This window comes from Pavona decussata, unplaced genomic scaffold (genome assembly GCF_977016875.1).
Source record: "Pavona decussata unplaced genomic scaffold, jaPavDecu1.1 SCAFFOLD_175, whole genome shotgun sequence".
In the NCBI taxonomy this organism is placed as follows: Eukaryota; Metazoa; Cnidaria; class Anthozoa; order Scleractinia; family Agariciidae; genus Pavona; species Pavona decussata.
In genome coordinates this window covers 1,900,001-1,925,000 of record NW_028145586.1, presented here as the reverse complement: position 1 = coordinate 1,925,000, position 25,000 = coordinate 1,900,001, and the positions used below count along the sequence as shown (strand labels likewise).

The following is a 25,000-nucleotide window of genomic DNA, read 5'->3' as shown; positions in this document are numbered from 1 at the left end:
ATGCGTTAGATTAACATGATTTTTTCTTTATCGAAGCAATTTTCTCCTTGCACCTGTGTTTGGAGGTCTTAATTAGTGAATCAACCTTATCGTTATTCTTAACATTATATATTCTGTCCAATCGGTTTTCATCGTGAATTTTTTGACAGTCGGCCCTCAGGTTTTGTTGTCATCCAAGGACGACTGGGTACAGGAGGATCAAAACGTCACCATCGCCTGCACTGTTACTGGTCAGCCGCAGCCGAGTATCACATGGTCCAAACCATTTGGTGGTTTGCCAAAAAATAGAACTGAAGTCAAGAAAGGAGACCTAACGATCAACAAAGTGGAAAAGAAAGACAGAGGAACATACATCTGTAAGGCGGAGAATATTCTGGGATCGACAACAGCATTGGCTCAACTCACGGTAGTTTCTCATCTGCAGTTCAAAGTCCACCCTCCTAAAGAAGTGACTACTGTGATTGGTTCAACTATCCGTCTGCCGTGTGTGGCCGAGAGTGACCTGAGACCTACAATCACCTGGACAAAGGATGGCAAGTCTTCAATTCCTGTAGACTCGCATGTTTTATTGAATGGAACACTGGTTCTTCAAAACATCAAGAAATCTCACGAGGGATATTACACCTGTAGAGCGACTAACGCACTGACAACAGTAGAAGCTAAAGTCAAAATCAATTCTCCAATCACTGTTACTTCCTGTTCTGTGATAAGAAAATACGTGAGCAGAGTAAGCGGAAATTACGTCATTGATCCAGATGGCTCAGGAGGTCTGGCTCCATTTACAGTGCACTGTGACATGATTGACAAGAATGGAGTTGGCCTGACAGTCATCAGTCACAACAGTGAAAGCAGAACGTACGTCAATGGATATGAGGATCCAGGTAGCTACTCACGTGATATTCGTTACACAGGAGCGAGTCTGTCTCAGCTGGCGAGTCTCACCAGAGTCTCTTCACACTGTGAACAGTTCATCAAGTACGAGTGTTATGATTCGGTTTTGTGGCTCTCCTCCAGTAGTCCATACGGATGGTGGGTTTCACGTGATTCTACCAAGATGACGTACTGGGGCGGAGCATCTGTTAGTGGTAAGTGCGCATGCGGGATGACCAACTCATGTGCAGACTCCCGCTATGGTTGTAACTGTGATAAGAATGATCTTCTATGGCGTGCAGACAGCGGCCTCCTCACTGACAAGACACGTCTTCCAGTTAAACAGCTCAGGTTTGGGGATACTCATGGCTCCGAGAAAGGTTACCACACACTAGGAAAATTGAAATGCTATGATATAGAATGAACAGTGACGATAAAACGCAATGACGAAGCAAAAGAAACAAAGAAAAAATTAAAAGTTACTAAGAAAAAATTCTCCCTACCTCGGATATCATTCTTAAGTGCTATCACTTAGATGACAGTTATTTACCTTCTTGCCTAGAATGAGTTCTCCCTCTACAAACTCGAGCGCTGATGGGAATGCAATGTATATGCTATTAGCTTAGAATAGTTTTGTTAATCATGAATAGAAGCTACTCTGTGTAAGCGATTTACTGACTCAGTTGAAAACTGAATCAAATTAACTGACTTAGATCCAGATGTAAGATACAATTATGGCATTCTCATATGTAAAGCTGTGCGGTTTTCATTTAGTTCTAGATAATTATACTTGTTTAGTTGTTTTCTTAGTGTTAGTAGGTTTAAATATGTATTAAAGTTTCTTAAGCGTTTGTGTTGTTGTTTGTTTAGCTTGAATATGAAGAAGAATTTTTTAATAATACCAAAGTAATTCTTTGGGGAAATGTGGTAAATATAGTTTGTTGTTGTTTAGCAGTCAGTGACAGTAGCTATAGCAATGTCAGGGCAACAAACCTCAAACCCGTTGGCTCACGAAAACAAATACCATGATGGGAATTTAAAATATTCACTTGATCAATAATTTTGTGGAAAGGATTATTTATTGGAAAGAACCAACAACCGAAAGACTCGGTTTTTTTATTGTACTACTTTGCTTAATTTTCCTCAGTGTCGTTTTAGTAGAATAAAATCTTGACATAAACATACTTCAGGGGCACCCAACGACATTTTTCTCTCAGATCCTTTGAAACGCTATTTTAGGTGATTTAGAGTGGCTTTAGTTCATTTTAGGCAGCGCTATAATTTTTTTATCTGTTCGGTCATTCTAGGGGAACTTGAGTCTTTTCGAAATTAGCAGGGCATTTTTGTCCATTTCCCGAAAACCTTAGGTCTTATTTCCTTTCCGAAAATCTTAGCAGACCTTTTTTCGGTACCCGAAACAACATTTTTATCAATCCGAAAACACTAGCTAAGGCCTTAAATTTCCCATATCACGAACGTTCGTGGTGAAAATACCCTTTAGAAAATTGTAAGGGATTGAGGGCCTTCCGAACAAATAATTTACCTAAACGATCCACTGGGTGCCCTTGATACTTGAACACCAACCAAAGCAATCTTCCTATACCATGTGATATGAGGGTTTACTCTCAACAGGCTCTAATTCATTACCGGTTTCTATAACACTGTAAAAACTAAAGCTTATTTCCTCTGCTATGGATGTATTTTGTAAATATAGCTTATTTACCGGCAGTGAGGGCAGTATAGGAAAAAATGTGGGCACAATTTTTTTCATATTCGGACCGACCTTAGGCTGTAAATAACCTGTTTATCTTTTTTTTCTAAATTCTATTCTTTAGCGGAGGGGTCCCCTTAAGTTTCTGTTCAAGAAGGTGTGGAAGCTGAGAAATTGATACTTTTATTTTGTGCATCATATTGTTCCTTTGTTTAAAATTAAAAAAAAAAAGTGTACAAAATGCGAATAACAGCAATTTTTTGTCGAAGTTTTTGCTTCGAAAATTTGGAAAATTGGTGATTTATAGCCAGACAGAAGGGTGAGTCTGGCTCCCGTTCTTGGTTACTATGACGGTGATCAAGAGATAGGAAAATTCTATGCGCTCCTGGAGCGAATCAGATTGTAGGATTGTCAGGATACCGCCTGCTCAACAACGGAGAAAAATTAGAAAAAAAAAAAAACACGGTTATTACACAAACAATAATTTGGTGATTCACTGATACAGCCCTCTTTGTCCCCATCTCATTTGCAAGAACGCATTTTTTATGGTCTGACTGATAGCGTTTGAACACGGTTCCTTCAATCACAAACCTGTGCAGCAAGTACCGCACTTCTCTTCACACCCCTCCCTAAAATAATTGCCCCCTCCCCCGCCAGCAGTAAAGCGGGGTTCCTACATCGCCCTCTTTACTTATTCCGCCCCTTTTTGCTGATATCCAGCTCGCAACCGGGTCAGATAAAAGACACATTCTTTTGTATCAATTGTAGATATTCTTACTCCAGTAGTTAGATGTTTGGGGCTTTTGGAACACTTTTGAAAATATCACTGAATTCATACCTTTTTGGCTGCCATCTTGGATTTATGCATGACCTTGGGATTTCAGTCTTTGAATTCAACACCTAAACTCAAAAACCTAAAAACCTAAAAAACTAAATTTAACCTAAATTAATTACCAAGTTCCAACTCACAAACAATCATCGATTAAATCCAACCAACTCATCAATCGCTGATTTGAATGATGGAGAAAAAAACCGGTTATAACCGGTTTCGAAAAATTATGTAATCTAATTTATATGAACAACCAATTTGATCATAATGATAAAACAAATTTTATTCATCCAACATTTCAAAACTATGCAACATCTACTGATGGTTATATAATCAATCGAAAAAGATTAGAACCTAGAAAAGGATACTTATCTGAAAATGGTTATTATATAATTTCTCCGGGGCCATACAATACATGCCCAGCACATCGGTTCGTCTATGAAGCCGTTAATCAAACAATAATTCCACCTGGAATGCAAGTTAATCATATTGATTCCAATCGTCAGAATAATTCTATTGAAAATCTGTCCTTAGTCACACCCTCAGAAAATATGAAACACATGCATCAAGCAAGAAAAGACTTTTTTAACAGCTCATATTCAGATGATGAACTACAAACAGTCAATAGATTAATGGAATTTCCACCAATGGAAGACAATGATTGTGAGTTTTCAAGGACAGAAAATAAGATTATCAATAAGATGTTTTACAGAATGTGTAACGATTTGGATGACATTAATTTTCCACTTTACAATGATTAATCATCAATGAATACAAGGGTTGTTTGGCTATATTTTGATTTAACTATGAATAATGGGGTTTTGGAAATCAGTTTTGGTGCAAAGTCAATTTGAACGACACTTAAGAACATGGTGATTATAAGGATTATTAAGAAAAAATGAAAAAAAATCAAAAATCAGAAAACGCTAAAATGGATTCTCATGCTGGTGAGAATCCAGCTAAGACAATTCCAGCCACAAAGACTATTATTCATAATGAAAAAACATATTATTGTCATCCATTATACGACAATTATGGATGTTCAAAAGACGGATACATTATTAATAGTAAGACATTGAAACCAACAAAAGGAAGATTAACAAAGATTGGTTATCTGGAAACAAGTGTTCGCAATCAAAATATAAAAAAAATATTATTTCCATCGAATGATTTGGGAGTCTGTTAATCAAAAAATAATCCCAGATGGATATCAAATACATCACATTAATAGTGATAAACAAGATAGTTCAATTGAAAATTTGGAACTTGTAACTCCAAAAGAAAATATGCAATATTATGGTAAAATTAGACGTGGCCAAAAAATTAAATCACCACAAAATGTTCCAATTAAATGTGAAGTTTTTCATTATCATAATATTTATACAAACTATGGAGCCAATAAACATGGCCAAATATATAATAAAAAAACCAAGAGATGTTCAATTGGAAATTTACAATCTAGTGGTTACATGCGTTCAAGATTGAGCCAAATTGGTTTACCCATGAAATCTTTTCGTATTCATCGACTTGTTTACGAATGTTTTTATGGTATTATTCCTGATAAAATGGAAATCAACCACATCGACTCAAATAAACAAAATAATTGCATAGACAATTTGGAGGTAGTAACTCCATCAGAAAATATGAAACATGCTTTTGCAGCCAAAAAATATAAAAACAAAGATTGAAATTACAACTGACAAGCCCATTGAATCAATTAAATTGGATATTAAATTGCGGAAATCAGATGATGATTTTACTGAAGATGAGAAGGCATTAATTGATAAAAAATATAATGCCATGATGAATAAAATCAACAATGGAAACTTTCTATTCAAAAAACATTTACGAGAACATTTTCCAGACGTTGAATTTTGGTAATTTTTTGTCAAACAACCTGTGTATTCAATGCGTTGAGTATACAGGCCGTATGGCTCAACAAATAAATAAGAGAATGTACCCGTCAGATGTACAACGGATATCTGACATGAATGTTGTTGGCAGTCAACACTCATTAGCTAATCTGCCACAAAATTTGAACGCACCTTTTGAAGATAATATGTTGTATTATTATAAGATGAATAAATCTATTCTATCCAAATTAACGAAAGAACAGTTAATTGAATTATTACTCGCTAAACAAAAACCGGTTCCAAAGCCTCGAACTAAGAAAATGGTTCCAATTCCAAAGCCTAGACAATCAGTTCGACAAATGGTAAAAGATTATGAGAATAAAATCATCAAACCACCTGTTCAATTTAGAGATGGACCTCAACCTTTGCCGAGAAACAACATAATTCCACCTCCGATTCAATTTGCTGATAAACCCAAAGCTGCACCCAGAGTGAAAAAAGTATCATTTGATAATCAATTAATACCCAAAGCAGCACCAAGGATGAAGAAAATGGCTCCAGTTCCAACACAAAGAACCCAAATCACAGAAGTTGCAAGAGCATTCAAGGGATATACAAAATCTTATGAAGTTGGAATTAAAAATGAAACAGATCCTTTGATTCAAATGAGTTCAACCAGATTAGCTATTGCTCATTTTATGAAACAATTATTACCTCAAATGAAAGGAATTAAATTTATTGAAACTTTGACAATTTATTTTGAACAACAAAAAGGAAACCAAACTGTCTCCAGAATTGGATACTTTAATAGTAAACCAAAAACAATAACTAATGCCAATGATTTTCAAGAATCTTTGGATGTTAATGTTGAACAAATTATGAATGATATTCACAAATGGATTAGTGAAGGTTCAGCTTGGATAATTAAATCAATCAATGGACATTACATCAATATTATCAAATATGAGCCTCTTACTGGAAGTTCTTACATTAAACTTCCAACTGAACTACAACATAACAAACATGGATTAATCAATCTACAGAATAAAGACAATCAATGCTTTCGATGGTGTCACATCAGACATTTGAATCCACGAAATGACAATCCACAAAGAATTAAAAAAAACTGACAAATCATTTGTTGCAAAATTGAATTATGATAACATTGAATTCCCAGTTTCCATCAAACAATACAACAAAATTGAAACCCAAAACAGTATTAACATCAATGTATTTGGTTATGAAAAGAAACAACCTTACCCATTTTATGTTTCAAAAGAAAAGTTTGACGATGTATTGAATTTGCTGTTAATCTCAGAAAATGAAAATAAACATTATTGTCTTATCAAAGATTTTAACCGATTTATGTACAGTTATTCAACCCACAAAGCAAAGAAACATTTCTGTATGCATTGTTTGCAATGCTTTTCATCTGAAGAAATATTATCGAATCACAAAGAAATATGTATTGAAATCAATGGAAAACAAGCTATTAAAATGCCACCAATTGGTTCCAAAATTATATTCAAAAATTTTAATAAACAAATGAAAGCACCATTCGTGATTTAAGCAGATTTTGAAGCAATCACTGAACCAATTCATGGTTGTAATCAATCTAACCAACAATCTTTTACTGAAGCTTATCAAAAACACGCTGATTGTGGTTATGGATACAAAGTTGTTTGCTGCTACGATGACCAATATTCTAAACCAATAAAATATTATCGTGGAGAAAAAGCAGTTTACAAATTTATGGAAGCAATGCTTGCAGACGAAGTCAAATATTGCCGAAAAACAATCAAAAACAAATTCAATAAACCATTGGTAATGACTCCAGAAGATGAACAGAAATTTCGTGAAGCAACATCTTGTCACATTTGTGGAAAAGAATACAAGAAAACAGATAAACGAGTCAGAGATCATTGTCATGTAAATGGAGAATTCCGTGGATCTGCACATGATGAATGCAATTATAATTTCTATTTGACAGAGAAAATCCCTGTAATTTTCCATAATCTGAAAGGATATGATAGTCATTTTATTATGCAAGAAATTGGAAAAATCATTGAGAATAATACATTTATGGATAAAAAAGGAGAAACCAGAAAACATGAAATTAATGTAATCCCACATAATATGGAAAAATACATGGCATTTATGTTGGGGCGCAATTTGTCATTTATTGACAGTCTTCAGTTTATGAATCAATCTTTGGCCAATCTTGTAAAGAATTTGCCAGAAGATGCATTCAAATACACCAATGAAGTTTTTAAAGATGAGAAATTCAAATTGATGAAAAAAAAAGGAGTTTATCCATATGACTATATGAGTAATTTTGATAAATTTGATGATACACAATTACCAAGTCAGAATGAATTTTACAGTCAAATGAATAACCGACATATTTCCAATGAAGAATACAGTCATGCACAAAATGTTTGGAATACATTTCAATTGAAAACCATGGGTGAATACCATGATTTGTATCTCCAATCTGATGTATTATTGCTGGCTGAGGTATTTGAAAATTTCAGGAAAACATGTTTGGAATACTATAGATTGGATCCTTGTCATTATTTCACATCTCCAGGATTGAGTTGGGATGCAATGTGGAAAATGACTGAAGTCAATTTGGAGCTTATAACGGATATTGATATGTATCAATTCGTTGAAAAAGGAATGAGAGGCGGAATCAGTTACATTGCCAATAGATACGGTAAAGCAAACAATAAATATATGCAAAATTGGAATCCCAATGAATCAAGCAAATATCTCATGTATTTGGATGCAAATAATCTTTATGGATGGGCTATGTCACAATATTTACCAACCGGGAATTTTAAATGGTTGACTGAAAAACAAATTGACAAAATCAATTGGCAAACTGTCCCTAGGTCGGGGTTGCCTTCTACTGAAGGGCCAAATAATAAAACTGGATATTTATTGGAAGTTGAGTTGGAATATCCTCGTGAATTACATGATTTACACAATGATTATCCATGCGGTGCTGAACAAATCAAAGTGACACAAGACATGTTGTCAGATTATTGTAAAAAGATTGCAGACAAATTCGGAATCAAAAGTGGGCAAGTCAGCAAACTGATTCCAACATTGGGAAACAAAACAAAATATGTATTACATTATCGTAATCTACAATTGTATCGTGAATTGGGATTGAAATTAACCAAAATCCACCGAGTATTGTCCTTTAATCAAAGAACTAAAGCCAAAAATGCATTCGAGAAGGACTTTTTCAAATTAATGAACAATAGTGTCTTTGGGAAAACAATGGAGAATATCAGGAAAAGAGAAGATATCAGATTAGTAACAACGCCAAAACAATTATCGAAACTGACTTCCAAACCAACATTCATCAATAGCAAAATATTTAATGAAAACTTGGTTGCAGTCCACAAAATCAAGGAATCATTGACTCTCAATCGACCAGCATACGTTGGTATGTGTATCCTTGATTTGAGTAAGACTCTCATGTATGACTTTCATTACAACTTTATCAAAAGAAAATATGGTAACAAAGCCAAATTACTATTCACTGATACTGATAGTTTGACATACGAAATTGAAGCCGAAGATGTGTATCAAGATTTTTGGAATAAAAAAGAAATGTTTGATAACTCGGATTATCCATCAAATCATCAATTTTATGACTCCACAAACAAGAAAGTTATTGGAAAATTCAAAGATGAAGCCGCTGGTGTACCCATAACTGAATTTGTGGGATTGAGATCCAAGATGTATTCATACATCAAAGACAACAATAATGGTGGCAAAACAGCCAAAGGAATCAAAAAGAATGTAATAAAACAAGAAATCAATCATGCTGATTACAAAGATGTGTTGTTTAATGAAAAACAATTGTACCACCAAATGAAAACAATCAGGAGTAACCATCATGAACTTGGTAGTTACACCATCAACAAAACATCATTGTCATGTTTTGATGATAAACGATATCTACATCCGAATGGTCTTGATTCATATGCTTATGGACATTTTCGTTTGTAAACAAAATTTGTGACAAAACTTGTGCCTCAAACTTTGTGTTTAAAACTTGGTTTTCAATTTTCATTTTTCATCAATTTTCGACTATTTTTTCATCAATTTTTGAATGTTTTGTTGGGTGTATGCCCCATAAAACAAATAACAAGAATGGTATGATGGGTGCCAGAACCGTGTCAATTCCCATCAAAGATGATTCCATGCAGGTGGATTCATCTCTGTGTCAAAGCCTGCACAATCACATTCATGAATGTGTTTTTTGTGACTTTCATGAAGAACCAACCAATGATAAACTAACAAATATGCCTTATTGCTGTGAAAATCAAAACATTCGAGATATCTCTGGTCAATTGAATTGTGTGAATTGTGGGCGAGTTGTTGGTGAAGATTTCAAAACAGAATACATCAATTTTCATGCCAATTTGTTCAAAATATACAAGAAAACAGTGTATAATAGAAAATACCATTTGTCGCATACATTAGATCAAATTATTTTGAAAAACAAAGTTGAAATCAGTTGTTCAACCAATTTCAAAATTCATAAAATATTCGTTGAAATAAACAAAATCTTGCCACAAATCAATGGTAAAAGAAAGAGAATAATCAGTTTGAAATATCTTTTGCATAGAATATTGCAATTTATGAAAATTGATTCTTCCCAAATTGAGTTGACAAAATCCAAAAAAACAATGAAATTATACAATGTTTATTGGGATAAAATTATGGACATTATTGGCCCCAAAATCATGCACATTATTAATCAAACATAACTGATATTTTTTATCATATTTGTCACCCCATTTATCGACAATCGGCGAATTATCCAAAATGAAATCATCATTTTGAGTAAGCTTGTTTGTCAAATCATCTCTATCAAAATGTCCATTTCTCATTATTTCTTTTATTTCATTTAATAAATGTCCGTAAGTTTGAAAAGCATATTGGCATTGATACAACCTTATTTCAATATTTTTATGCTTCATATAAGCTTGAATTACGACAGAAACTGATGATATTGCCAATAATGAAGCTCCACTGGTTGCAACTGATGATGCAATACCACCAGTTGCAAACACAATGGATGAAATATTACCAGCAAACTCCCATTTTTTTAATCTTTTGTATGCACTTTTGTACATCCACATCTTTTTGTGATATGACATGTAATAAGCTTTCAATTCATCAATTTCTTCTCTTGATAATCGATTTGAAATATGATTGAAATCAATTATTAATTTCTTCTTTTGTTTTGAATTGTTTTGCATATATTATATGGTTATCTTATTTTTGATGCAATAATAGAGACCAGTTATTTGACCCAAAAACATGCATTTTTTCATCCAAGGATATGTTTTTTTCTCATTAATGGTGTACATGTATCCTTTTTCATGATGATATCTGTTGTAAAATTGGCCATAAGCATCATGTAGTATTCCATGAGACCTGATATATGGTTGCCAACCAAATAATCGATGGAGAATAGCTGTTAAACATCCATCTCCAGGTCCAATTAATCCGATTCCATCATGAATTAACTCTTTGTAAACTTCATCAGGTAAACCTGTGTTGTAATATTTTTTATGCAAATATGTGAATATTACGATACTTTTTATCTTGCATTCCTGTCTGGGCAATATTGGAAGACTCAATTTACGGTGAAAATCTATCATCGATGTTCGAATGTGTTCTTGCAATTCTGACAATTCTTTCATTATACAATTTGATTACGATATTTTTATTCATCATTATTGTCAGGTAATTGTATCCTAATATATTCAACAAAATACTTCATTGTCCAATCAGATGGATGATTGTTGAAGTAGCAATAATAGTTTTCAAATGACACATCAAAGAAGAATTCCAATTGATCAAATGATGATGACACCAAATCGGATTTGGAATGATGATATCTGTCATTTCTCCTGATATATGTGTTTGTCACAATAATCTCTTGCAATGTATTGATTCCTTTAATGTCATCTTTACTCAATAATTTTATCCATGTGTAATTTGTTTTTGGTATTGTACCACTTTTTCTTCCTATTCTCGTTGCAACTTGATTGTTGAGAAACGTTACAGCTTCCTGAGCTTGTTGAGCTTTAAACTGAGCCAGAGCTTGTTGTATTTGTGTTTCAACATATGGTTTGATGATGTCCTCATTGTTGTTAATTAATTGTTGGAGTGAAATTGCATGATTTGAATTAACTCCATCTTTTATCACCAAATGTCTGTCTTCAGTATCCAAATGACCATCATCATTCAGATGTATTGGTTCTCTGTATTTGAATCCATCTGGTAAGTTGTCATAAGTGACTGTAAATTCAATTTTATTTCCATTTTCATCAAGAATATGGTTTCCATTTTCATCTTCAATGTATGGCATTATATTAATAGTGTTGATAAATAAATTTCAAAAGTTCCTGTGACTTCTTTGTTTATAATTGGAGAAGTAAACCCTGAAATTCTTTTAAAAATCCCCATTTGAATTATCATGGGTTTGATTGTTGTATTTGTAGTTACAAAATTTCTCCCAATTTTCATATTAAATTGTATTAAATGGGAAAATAAAGTTTTACTGTTAGCAATGGCGACAAAAGAAACTTGGTATTGATTTTTTGTATTAATTACAATATTTTTTATTTTAACCGGGCCTAATGTTCCAAATTTGTAACCATGTACATTTTCAAAAACTCCATTTTTTATGTCGCCGTTAGCAACACTTGAAGTTTCAATATTTGACAACCAACTTTTATTGTCAGCATGATATCTTTCAAAAAAATCAGAGTATAATACTTTTAATTCAAAAGTTCCATTAACAGCAGTTCCTGCTCCAATATTATCCAATATTGACATAGAATCAATACTAACAAATTTCATTGATTTGGGCAAATCAAATGTATTGCTTCCACTCATTATGTTCCCGATTCTGTGGTATGTGTCAGTGTTGGTTGTTTCACCTTGTTTTTTTCCCATTTATCAAAATTTGTGCATTTGCAACTTGTTGATTGCTTTGGAAAACAATGGAGTATAGATTGAAAAAGTTATTTCCATCAGCAGCGATTTGAAAATTATTTGTTGGATTTGTTCTTTGGAAAACACCACTGGCAATAGTTCCAGTGTATTTCGTTTTGAATAAGTTGGTAAAATAACCCAAATTCATTGCTTCAGAATCATATATCGGATTTATTAAACCAGAAATAATCTTATTATTCATATCCAAATTGACTTGCATCTCCATATCTCCATTTTTATATTCAAACATTACATTGTCCAAGCCGTCATAAACTCCTGGATAAACGCTATCTGACCAATCTTTGACACCGTAAACAACCAGATGACATTGTACTGGAGTCGCTGTAGCTGTTCCATGCATCGTCAAATAGATGTAATTTGGAGTTTGTTTGCTGTTGTTATTGAATTGAACCAAAAGCTTGCTACAAGCAGTGAAATCACGCTGTACAGCTTTGTGGATGTATGCTTCAGAAGCATCACATGATAATTGAATATTAGTCATTTCTGGTGGGTAGAATTCAAACACAATTGTGTATGTTCCAATAGCAAGAGTATAAATATTGAAACCTATCCTTGATCTGTAATCATTACTTCCACTGTCTTTAATCAATGTGATATCATAAGCTTTTTTATTCTGATGTGGGGATTGATTGAAAGCAGCTATTCCATACACTGTGATATTGTATTCTGAACTGCTTTCATCGGTATCTGTAAGATATTTGAATTCATTTGTTTTATGGCTGCTGACAAGATGACTTTGCTCCAATTTGTCATCAAAATATTTTTTGGTAGTAGCATCATTATCATCAGTTGGTTGAGCCATATCTTTGATTTGTTTATTATTCATATCAAGGTTTCCAGTCATTGCAACACTTCCATCTTTTTTCAAATATACACTCAAATCACTTCCAACAGATGGTATTTTAGCTATTTCTGTATCAACATATGCTTTAGTGGAAGCATCATTGGGATTGGAAGGATTTCCAAGAACGATTATTTTATGACCTCTCATATCTAATTCACCACCAAGAGCATTGGGTGTTAACCTGTTGAGAAAGTTATGATCAACGTAGTGTTTATTAACAGCATCGTTATCATCAGTTGGTTGAGCCATATCTTTGATTTTATGATTGTCCATATCGAGGTCACTATTGGAGACTTTTTGTAAATATTTAGTATCACAGAAACCTAAATTAACGACATCATATGTATTTTGTATATTGGCTCCAAGATTAGTAATTTGTTGATTACCCATATCCAGATTTCCAGTCATTTCAACAGTGCCATCTTTTTTCAAATATGTAGACAAATCAGGTGATGGTATTTTTTTAATCTCATCATCGACATATTTTTTATTCGCCGCTTGATCGTTATTATCGGGTTTTAAAACACTAATATCAAAAAATGTTTTCCGTCCAGTAATATGTTGTTCTGTTGATGTAACCATTATTTCACTTTTAGCTCGTCCACCATGGCCATCAAAGTTTTTCAAATCTGGTATATTAAGATGAATGTTTTCATAAGACTGATGCTCAGTCAATAATCGAACATCATTGGAGCTACTAGCCCCGTCTGGCGTGTCTTGTAGATAGATACTATTGGTATGAACACTACCAGTATTGCTGTAAATTACTGCTTTATCAGCTTGTACATTACCAGGAGCATTATCCAGCAATTGTATTTGGCTCTTTGTGACAACATCATTGGGATCAGCTCCTTGTTTAACATTAACAAGTTTTTTGTTTTGTATATCATAATTGCCATTTTGGGTTAATTTAAACCCTATTCCTTGAGGCCCAGCGGCTCCTTGAAGAGGAACCGTTCTGAATCCTCCCGTTGTGAAAGAAGACGATGAACTATGTTCGTTGAATATTCCCATTTATATCATTTGGTTATATTGTTCCATAAAAATTCCTGTTAATTCTCTTCATGGGCTTATCAACATATAGAAATGAAAATGGCTCGTTTGTTGCTTTAATGTATTTATCCTTGTCGACTCCCAACTCACGAGATATCAGACTTCTTTCATTGCTGCTAGGAAAGTCATAGACACAGAAATGAGAGCAATTGAGTCGAATATCTTTTGGTGTTTTGTAGAACGATTGGCTCAGATAAATAACAGAGCAGTTTTTGTGTCTGCCACGAATGAAATAATCAATCAATGGTTTCTGGTTTTTTTCACAAATAAAGTCATCAAATATGACTATCTTCTGGGCATCATCATCCTTCAATTCCTCCACTGGAATTATATCATCATTGCTACAAACAAGGACATTATACCCGACACTATTTGATATATCAGTCAATGTTTGAATCATATCCTTGTATTTTTGTTGCTCCAAATTTTTGGCATATAAATGTATTCTATCATAATACAAAAGTGGTTTCATCAGCATATGGTACAATAAATTTGTCTTTCCAGATCCTGAATTACCACATATTAACATCCGAAACGTGTCATTTGGCATGTAACCATACAATCTTTTGAAATTAGTGTTTTTATCATGTCTGTCATAATTTGGGATTTCCATGTATATCAATACATTATATAAGTTGAGAAAAGTTAATATAAGTTAATAATATAATGGATTTACAGAGATTAAAACAATTATCTGAAGCCAAGATTAAGGCTGGAACAATAACCAAACAAGTTAGAGATACATTGAAGGAGTACAAGCATGATAAACAAGATTTACAACAAGGTTTATCAGAAACTTTCAAACCAATTATTAAAGCTCAAGAGGAAACAAAACAAACAATTGATGAAAAACAAGACAAACTGATTGAACAATTGGAGAAAAACCAAAAAGCGTTGACTTCAGGTTTGGAAGACATTGCTATGTTAACTTATCAACCAGAAACAAAACCACAATTACCAGAATCAAAGTTACCAGTAGATTATCAACCAGCAATGTCAAATTTGGATGCTGGTTTTGATGACGATGAGTTCCAAAAATTGATTCAATACGATCTTGCACCTCCGAGTTCTGTTCTCCAAGCTTCTATGCAAGGAGATATTGACATCAAGGATTACGATGCTAATATTGGCAAAATGTTGAAAAAACTTGGAACAAAGAAGGGTCCTTTATCCAAGGGCCAAGGAAAGACCAAGAATAAAGACAAAATTGATAAAATAGATGAAGATATAAAATTATTACAAAAATACAGGGGCGCATTAAAAAAATCCCAGAAGGAATGAAAACCATCAAAAAAGGTTATGGTTATACGCAACCAAAGAGAAATGCATACAAAATATCATCTTCTGGGAAATATGGTGGACTCATGATCGATATTCCAAAATTAATGGGACAATTCAGACTTGTGGCAACAAAAGATAAACGCAAAGTAATGGACAAAAAGGTTGATTTCGATACAATCGATTTATTGACCAAGAGTTTAATTCAAAGAAGAAATACAGTGATATTGCCAAAATGGTATTTGATGAATTGAACCAACTCAGTGAGATTCCAATCCATAAATCCAGCAAAAAATTCAAGAAATTGGGCTCTGGTGTTGTTTATTTCAATGATGCTAATGATTTGATTGACAGAATGGAATTGCTCGGTGGATCCATTTTGGCTGGCAATAATGGAGTCAAAGAGGAATTTTCACAAATAGCCCATAAATTGAATCAACTTGGCTTAATAAACAACAAACAACTCATTGATTTATTGCAACAATATATAATCAAATAATATATGCAAGAAAGGGCGATACATATTTCATCTGTTAACCGACAAAAAATAGGCCGAAGTCGGCCTGAAGACTTTATTATCAAATTTGATCCACCATTAAAGCTTGACACAACAATGAGACATGAGCTAGCTGTTGATCGAGTTTCAATGACATACTCGTGGCATAATGTCAATGCAGGATACAACAATAATACAATAAAATACAGCCCAGATAATGGTACGAAATGGAAGACAATCACATTTGTTGATGGAATGTATTCATACGATGATCTTGATGATTATATCACTCAATCAATAATTCAAAATGGAGATAAACCATCTTCCAGCAAGGGCATCAATCTATATTTTGTGCTTTCATCATATAGAGTTGTCATTGAGCTAGACAACCAATGGAAGCTTGATATTAGAAACTCTAATTTTGGGGCGCTTATTGGATTTGAACCAAAGTTAATTAACCAAACTGAACATGGGACAAAATTGCCAAATATTACCAATAATATTGACGTTTTGAACATTAATTGTGATATTATAACTGATAGCCTCAGTGATGGACGATTCACAAATACACTGATAATGATACCCACTGACAATTTAACAAGGAGTTATCCATTTACTTTTGAGCCAAAAAGAGCATTATTCAGCCCAGTTTCCAAATCAATTATTTCAGAAATGGGGATAACAGTGACTGACGCTTTGGGTCGGCCAATTGACTTGAATGGCATTGACTGGTTCATGAGCTTGATTCTCAGGTCTAGTTTAATATAATATATCAATATATGGTACGACAAAGTGAATTTAAGCCACGTTTTGACCCAGAATTGGGTCGTTATGCGATGAAACATATCCATGGTGAAGGAATTATGGATGTTTTCAGATCAGTTGGATCAAAACTTTTCGGAAAAACAGCAAAAGAATTAGCTAAAAAAGGAGCCAAAACTGCAGCTGAAAAGGCAATCACCAAAACTGGTGAGTTTGCTGGTAATAAAGCAGGTGATAAAATAATTCAATTATTGAGCAAAAAACAACCTTCTAAAACAAAATCAGTGACAATGAGCCAACCAAAAATGGAGCAGCCACTGACTGATTTTCAAATAGCTGAGAGAGCCAATCAGATGATATCCGGTGGAAAACTCAAAAGAAGGAGAAAATGAAAATAATGTAACATATCTGTATAAATGAAATCATTCAGAAATCCAAAATACATTGAGAGATACGAAGATGTCTTCTTTCAATTGGAGACACCATTGAATACTGGTAATCCAGGAAATAATAGGTCACAAAAGAAAGATGGTTATCGTTTTGTTGTTGACAACACAGGAGAAGTAACACCATTTGATTGGTATAATGCAAGAATATCAGTTGGTTTTAAAGCCCAAACAATGCAAAATGGAAATATAGCAGCTGAAGACCATAATGGTATTGTAAATGGTTCACACAGTCTTATACATGATTTCGATGTAAGATTGAATGGTAAAATGGTATATGATTGTAATGATGCAAATCATTGTGTAAATATTAAGAATCTATTGGAATATAGTCCAGGATATGCTCAATCCACTGCAACCAATGAGTTTTTCTATCTGGATACAAACCGAAGTGCTGAAGAGAGACCTGCACAAGCTTTGTTCAACAAAGGATTTGCTGCAAGAAAAGCACTTTTGGGTCTATCAGTGGTTGTCAATACAGAAATACCATTGAATCGATACTCATTCTTTGAAGCATTGATGGATGAGTTATTACCATCAACAAGATTGGAATTAAATTTGCAGATTGAATCTGATGCCAATCTTATTTGGCAAGCTGGGGCTGATTGTCGTGTAATGATTACTAGAATGGAGCTTATTGTACCACGAATCACTTTCAATTCAGAAGGACAATCACTGTACATGAATCAATTTTTGAAGCCTCATAAATGGGTTTATTTGCGTGATAATGTGGAAAGAAGCAATTCATCAACATAAAGAAGTGGTAATTTTCAGATAACAAGTGGTATTTCAGAGCCAAGACATGTGTTTGTTTTCATTATCAATGATGCAAATCTTGCTGCACAAACAGTAAATCCATTTTTGTACAATACATTTAGTGTATCAACAGATCCCAGAACATTGCTGAATTGTCATTTATCTGTGGCTAATGGTAATGAATATCCTGATGTACATTACACTCCAGACGCTGATTTGATTCGAGTTTACAGAGATGTACTCAAATATGTGCATGCAAATAATGAATACAGTCAGGGGACTTTGTTGAATATCAATAACTTCAAAACACTATTCCCATTCTTGTATTTCGATTTAACAAAACAAAAAATGGATATCAAAGATGGTACCACAAAGCTGACATTCCACTATGAATTATCTGGCACAACTGCAACTGCATATTCAGTTTATGCATTGACATTATATGAACAAGACGCTGAGCTCATCCAAAAAGATGGTAAAATATTGTTTCGATAAATGGAATAAATTTTTAATGTAACGTTAGTTATATAAAAGATATGACAACTTATCATTCGCATGGAGTAACACTATCAATTGGGCAAAAAGATAAACTAGCAAAAGCATTAAAAAACAATTCAGCAATAACAATAAGATTATCAAATTCTGAATTAACTGGTCCGGATCAGCTGATGCTAACCAATACACAAATAAATAAGTTGAAAAAGGCAATGCAAAACAAAACTGGAGCAGATATTAAAATAAGCAAAACACAGATACGAAAAGCTGTACAAGAAGGAGGCAGTCTTTGGTCATCATTATTCAAAATTGGCACAAAATTACTACCAATGGCAGCAAAAGCAGTTGGACCATTAGCTACTGGAGCACTTTCTGGGCTTGCAAATGTGGGAGTCAGTAAAATATTTGGTAGAGGACAAGTTGGTGGTTTCCTCATTCCTCAAAATAAAATTGATCAATTAATAAAATACAAAGATTGGCTCACTGAAGCACAAAAGAAGCAAATTGTCAATGCAATACATACTGGTGGACAGATTGTAATTAAACCAACTAAGACACAATCAGGAGGTTTTTTGGGGACATTATTGGCTTCAATTGGTATTCCAATGGTTTTGAATGCATTAATGGGTAAAGGGTTACAGGTGGATAGAAGTAGATCCAGAAGATCGGTCCCGGTTTTTGTTCCAAACACAACCAAAAAAGATGGTGGTTTGGTCCTACCAGTTAATTATAGGCCGCCTCCATTTTTCGGTACATGGGATCAATATGGCAAAGGGAAAAAAAAAAACAAAAAAGGAAAAGGTCTGTTATTAGGCAAAAACAGTCCATTCAAGGGGATTCCATTAATCGGAGACATTCTGTGAAATTCATAAATAAACCACTCAGTAACTTTGAACTCATTGATTGGGTCAAAAAACTCAAAATAAAACACTTCAGAGGCATTTACAGCAGAGATAATCTACCACAAAAGATGAAAAAAGATGAAGTTGGTATCATTAACCTGGATTCACAGATTGGACCAGGTACACATAGGGTTGCGTATCGAAACGGAGACAAATATGTAGAATATTTTGATAGTTTTGGGTTAATTATGCCAAAAGAAATTATGCAATTCATGTCAACAAGTGGCAAACGATTAATGTATTCAGGTGATGAAATCCAGGAAAGAGATTCAGTATTATGTGGCTATTGGTGTTTGTATTATTTATTTGAGAGACAAAAGGGTATAAGTATATTGAAAACAATCCACAATGCACATTTTGACATGAATCCAATATTTTAAAAAATTATCTAATTAATTTGTATAATGGTTGATATAAGATATTGTGAAGAATGTGATGAATACACAGAATTTTCAGGAAAATTATGTTTATGGTGTACATTGGTAACAGATTCTGAGTCAGAGGATTATGAGACGGATTATGAGTCTGACTCTGATGATAATTAATCTAATATAGTGATATAAAATGGTCAAATCATATTGTGTTAAACAAAAGAAACAAACTGAATGTGTTCAGCCTTCAGGTTACAAGCAAGCCAAAAATGGTCGGCTCATGTTCTTCTGTACATGTGCTGAATGTGGTATAACTAAAACCAAATTTGTTAAAAAACAGGGAAACTAAATAGCCCGTTCGAAGGGGCGGGCATAATGGATACTTTAGCATCAACTGGTGCTGATATGTTAATTCAACATGCATTACCATGGTTGGGAAAGAAAGCAGTTGAAATGGGTCGATATTATGGGTCTGAAGCACTTAGAAACCCTAAATTGCAGAAGAAAGCTATTGATTATGCTATCTCTAAGGCAACACCTTTTGTTCAAAAGACTGGATCAGAGATGTTTGATAAATTATCAACCAAAGTGAGACCAAAAAGAAGGTACAAAACTGACCGAAAAGAACTTGATGGTGGTAATTTGAATACAATTTTGGAACAACTCGGTACACCAGGTAAGGTTGCATCGAAGTCGATGGATGTTGTTGGAACATTAATTCCATCAACAAAGGAAGTCTTTGATAGATACAAATCTGGAGACATTGCCAAAAGTGCATTTAGCACAGATACTGGCATATTGTCGAGTCAATTTTGGTCTGGCAAGGCTGGGAAAAAGACATTAGAAAAATACAAAGATTATCCTTGTGATAGTGTGGTAAAGATTGGAAAAAAATATCACAATACACCAAGTTGTTCAAGCTATGATTCAATTGGTTGGCACCCACCAAATTGGGATGAGTATGAAAAGGGAATCAAAAGACGACCCAAAAGCGGTGGTTCAATTGATATACACAAAATGATTGGTAAATTACCGCGCCCAAAAGCTGGTTGGGTATTACCTGGTCATAAATACACTGGTCCATACAATGATTTGGAGAATCAAGTAAAATATAACCCCAAAACTGGACAAATATTGGAAATATATGATAACCCAACAGGCAAAACAGATGCAATAGCCATGCAACATGATGTTGATTATTCAGTCTGCAAAGATGACAAAAAATGTAAAAACAAAGCTGATAAAAAGATGGTTAAATCATTGGATGCTGTTCCATATTCCGAACGACAATGGGGACATTGGTTGGCAAGAAATGCAATAAATACAAAACAAAAACTGGGTCTTGGGGTTCCAAAAAACGTCAAAAGCCGTCGGGTAAAGAGGAAAACTGGCAAGAAAAATTAGCTAATGAGCTGCATAAACCCATAAGGCGTAACTTTACTCGGCGGCGTGTTATTGTAAATAATATTGATGAAATATGGGCTGCTGACCTTGTTGAAATGCAACAATTCAGTAAATGGAATAAAGGTAATAGGTATCTTCTCATGACTATAGATGTTTTCAGTAAATACGGTTGGATTGTCCCATTAAAAGATAAAAAAGGTGAGACCATAACTAAAGCATTTCAAAGCATATTCAAAGAGGGTCGAAAACCAAAGTATCTATGGACTAATAAAGGCTCAGAGTGCTACAACAAACATTTCAAAGACTTGCTCAATAAACATAACATTACACTGTATTCGACTGAAAATGAAGAAAAGTCATCAGTGGTGGAAAGGTGGAACCGGACGATTAAAAATAAAATGTGGAAACGATTCACTGCCCAAGGCAATACAATGTATCTGGATATTTTGCTTGAGATATTGAATCAGTATAATAACACTACACATAGTTCAATAAAAATGACACCGACAGAAGCATCTAAGAAAAAGAATGAAGGAACTGTTTACTTCAATCTTTATGGCAATTTGAAGCAATTGTCATCCCAAGCAAAATTCCAAGTTGGTGAAAAGGTTAGAATATCAAAGTATAAAAGAAAGCTGTTTGATCGAGGTTATACAGAAAACTGGACAGAAGAGGTCTTCATTATCGATAAAATTCAATACACGAATCCAATCACATACAAACTGAAAGATCTCAATAATGAAGAGATTAAAGGGAGCTTTTATGAACCAGAATTATTGAAAGCCAAACAGGAGATATTCAGAATCGATAAAGTTATCAGGAGAGATTACAAGAAGAAACAAGCTTTGGTAAAGTGGAAAGGATACAATGATGCCTTTAATTCTTGGATCCCAATCAAGGATTTAGTCGATGTGCAAAAATAAATAAGCTCATTCTATCGATACAGTCACGGCCTCACGAGTATTCGATAGCGAGTCGATCCAATAAAAAATCTATTGTTGTGTGCAAGATAAATGATATTCTTACCACAAAAAGCGTCTACAAACATCAGAACGATGAAAGTGGAGAAACAAATGTCTAAAAATCCCAAAACAGGAACCATAAACATCAAACACAAACTCTTCACAAAATGGCGACAAAATGGCCGACACGTGTATTAACAAACTAGTGTCCAGTCCCCTTTGGGTTGTGTCATCGTGTACTTGCATGAAAGCGCATGCGTGTTAATCCAAATCAAGCAATATTACGCAATATACAGAAAAATAGCACCACAAGTGTAAAAATTTCAGAACTGAGTGTAATATATAGGTAATCAGGCCATTGTTACATTAGTTCACAAACTCTGGTGAAGCTTTAGGGTGGTGTCAGTTGGCCCCTGACTGAAACCTGTTTGACGGCTTGTGCAGATGGTGAATTACTGAGTAGTGTGGGATGTCTTCCAGTAGACGGTACCTCCAGGGTGAGCCCGCTCAGGCCCTACTGGCTTACAGCGGGGTGCTCAGAGTTCTTTCCCGAACTCAACCTCTGTCCCAGAGGTAAACTGGGAAGGGACAGCCGCCTTTGTCCAGCGGCGGGAAAAAGACCTGGCTGGGGCCAGGCAAGTAAACAGCCAACCGAGCACCCCACGTCTAGGGTTTTGCCCATTTTCGTGACAAGTCACACAACGTCACGTGTGACAGTAACGGCATCCAGTCACACAACAACCATAATGATTATTTTTTTATCCAAATTGGTGTTCAAAAATATTGTATTCATCATTCAAATCAGCGATTGATGAGTTGGTTGGATTTAATCGATGATTGTTTGTGAGTTGGAACTTGGTAATTAATTTAGGTTAAATTTAGTTTTTTAGGTTTTTAGGTTTTTGAGTTTAGGTGTTTAATTCAAAGACTGAAATCCCAAGGTCATGCATAAATCCAAGATGGCGGCCAAAAAGGTATGAATTCAGTGATATTTTCAAAAGTGTTCCAAAAGCCCCAAACATCTAACTACTTATTCCGTTTCAGGAATAACAAAATACACAGAATATCAGTTTCTAAGACATCTGCATCTTAAAAGACCTAAATGAACTCATCTAGAACAGAGGTAGGTTTATTCTCCTTGATAGTATCTTTCTTGCCTCTCTTGTCCATCTGCTTGTTTTGCTTTTTATCTCTACAACGTTTTACTTTCTTCGCAGTTTTATCCACTTTCTCACTTTTCCCAAAACCCATACAAGAACTAGTTGACAAAAATTCGTCCAAAAGTAACACTGAAATAACCGAATTATCATCAACGGATGAAGTTTGAAATTCAACCGCGTGTTCCCTGTTCCCAGTCCAACGCTGATGAACTACAATTTTCGTCTTCTGCTTGTAGATGATTTCTTTGATTAAGTTGACATTCCTTCGCTCCAGTTCTACAGTTTCTCGAATTTACATCACTAACACCATCTCCGATTCTGTTTAGAACGTTGAAAGGATCTTTGTTTTCAATCACATGAGTACTTTCCTTCAAATTTGCTTCTTGTTTTTCTCGAGATTTTCTTCACAAGTTGCATCTTTCCCAGGCAATTTCCCCTTCGTTCTATCCTTCTTCAAATTTCTTTTAGACTTTTTTGGTACTTCATGGCTTTCGACTTCTTGAGTTTGCTCCAATGGCCGCTTATAGCACGCTTCAAATCTTGTCTCTCGTTGTCTGCAGCGACCGCAGACCTATCTGAACCAGCTGTAAAGCAGGAGAAACCAGATAAAACCAGATTTTTGTCGACGTAAAAGCGCTTCAACATCTTCACCTTTTAGTAACACTATTCGCGACGACAGCCTTGGCAAGATCTAGTTCCGAAGAAACCCGAGTTGATCCGACATTTCCCGAAAATATTGAGGAGAAATTCTACGGCGGGTTGTCCCAATAAAAACAGTACTACTACCAATTCTTTCAACAGCGACGTCACGGCCAGTTTTCAATGACCTGAAAGGCCGGAGAAAAAAAGCCGTTTGGTTGACCACTCGTGCTCTTTATTTAAACAAGTACATTTGCTACATAATTTCTCTTCCTTGTGGTATAAATGGAGTAGTTTGGAGTTCAGAGAATACATTATGACAATCTAACAAAACACTGAGTATCAAACTTGTGATCGACTAGAATCTTATTAAGATTGACGTAGTAATACTCCTTTGTTGCTTTAATAATTTCACAGAAATCGACCGAGTCGGCCTGGGTACTAACCCATACCAGTGCGAATCAGTAAAGACTCTTGTTCTGTTGAGTCTCCTTATTTTTCTGATGTGTTTTTTCCGACATTAGGCATACTTAAGCCAAAACTTTAAGCGAACGATTTCAAGTTGGTTTACATAATTATTTTCGCGCGTTTGATCGCACGAACAAAACCAATAAATTAACAAACAACATATACGGTAGAAAACACCGATTGTCCAAAATCAGGCAATATATTTCTAAAAGATTATAGGGAGAGGAATGTGTAGCACACTGTGATGTGACAATGGATCATTTTGATAAAAAGGTTTGTTATTTTACAACTCAGTTTTGTACACACACATGACAGTCAAGTTGAAACTCTTTATATTGGATTGAGGCACAAATGATGGCCTACACCTGATTACGGTCTTTTATATTTTGAAGGTTTGACTGCTTGTTTTTCGTTGCTCCGATCAGCTAAGTGAACCATTTACCATAACTACAACCTTGGCCAATTGCATTTAGGACACTTAGCAGTTCAAGTTTTTCGGCATTTTTCTTTACTTCAACAACATTAACGCAAAGGCTCTGTAGCGGTAGTGTCTTACCGATTCAGTGACGGTGGATTAGCTGAATTTGTCCCAACTTCTGGTTGGTCTCTTGGTTTCTCTTTTGGTTTGGTGTCCCGAGAGCTCTCACC

The 25,000-nt window shown here is 34.5% G+C and overlaps 3 protein-coding genes across 3 annotated transcripts in view; 2 read left to right on the top strand and 1 right to left on the bottom strand.

The window, feature by feature from the left end:
- The window catches only part of LOC146463614 (peroxidasin homolog), a 2,739-nt gene extending 1,018 nt beyond the window's left edge, over positions 1-1,721 (top strand). The window contains exon 2 of the mRNA XM_085084140.1: positions 150-1,721. Coding sequence (XP_084940266.1) covers positions 150-1,294 — 1,145 coding nt within the window. The 3' untranslated portion in view covers positions 1,295-1,721. The remainder of the gene's footprint in view (positions 1-149) is intronic.
- LOC146463612 (uncharacterized) overlaps positions 1-25,000 on the top strand; it is a 135,840-nt gene that overhangs the window by 92,828 nt on the left and 18,012 nt on the right. The window lies entirely within an intron of this gene.
- Positions 1-25,000, bottom strand: part of LOC146463613 (uncharacterized) — a 38,158-nt gene that overhangs the window by 12,448 nt on the left and 710 nt on the right. Inside the window, exon 2 of the mRNA XM_085084148.1 lies at positions 24,909-25,000. This exon is cut by the window's right edge and continues 24 nt beyond it. Coding sequence (XP_084940274.1) covers positions 24,909-25,000 — 92 coding nt within the window. The remainder of the gene's footprint in view (positions 1-24,908) is intronic.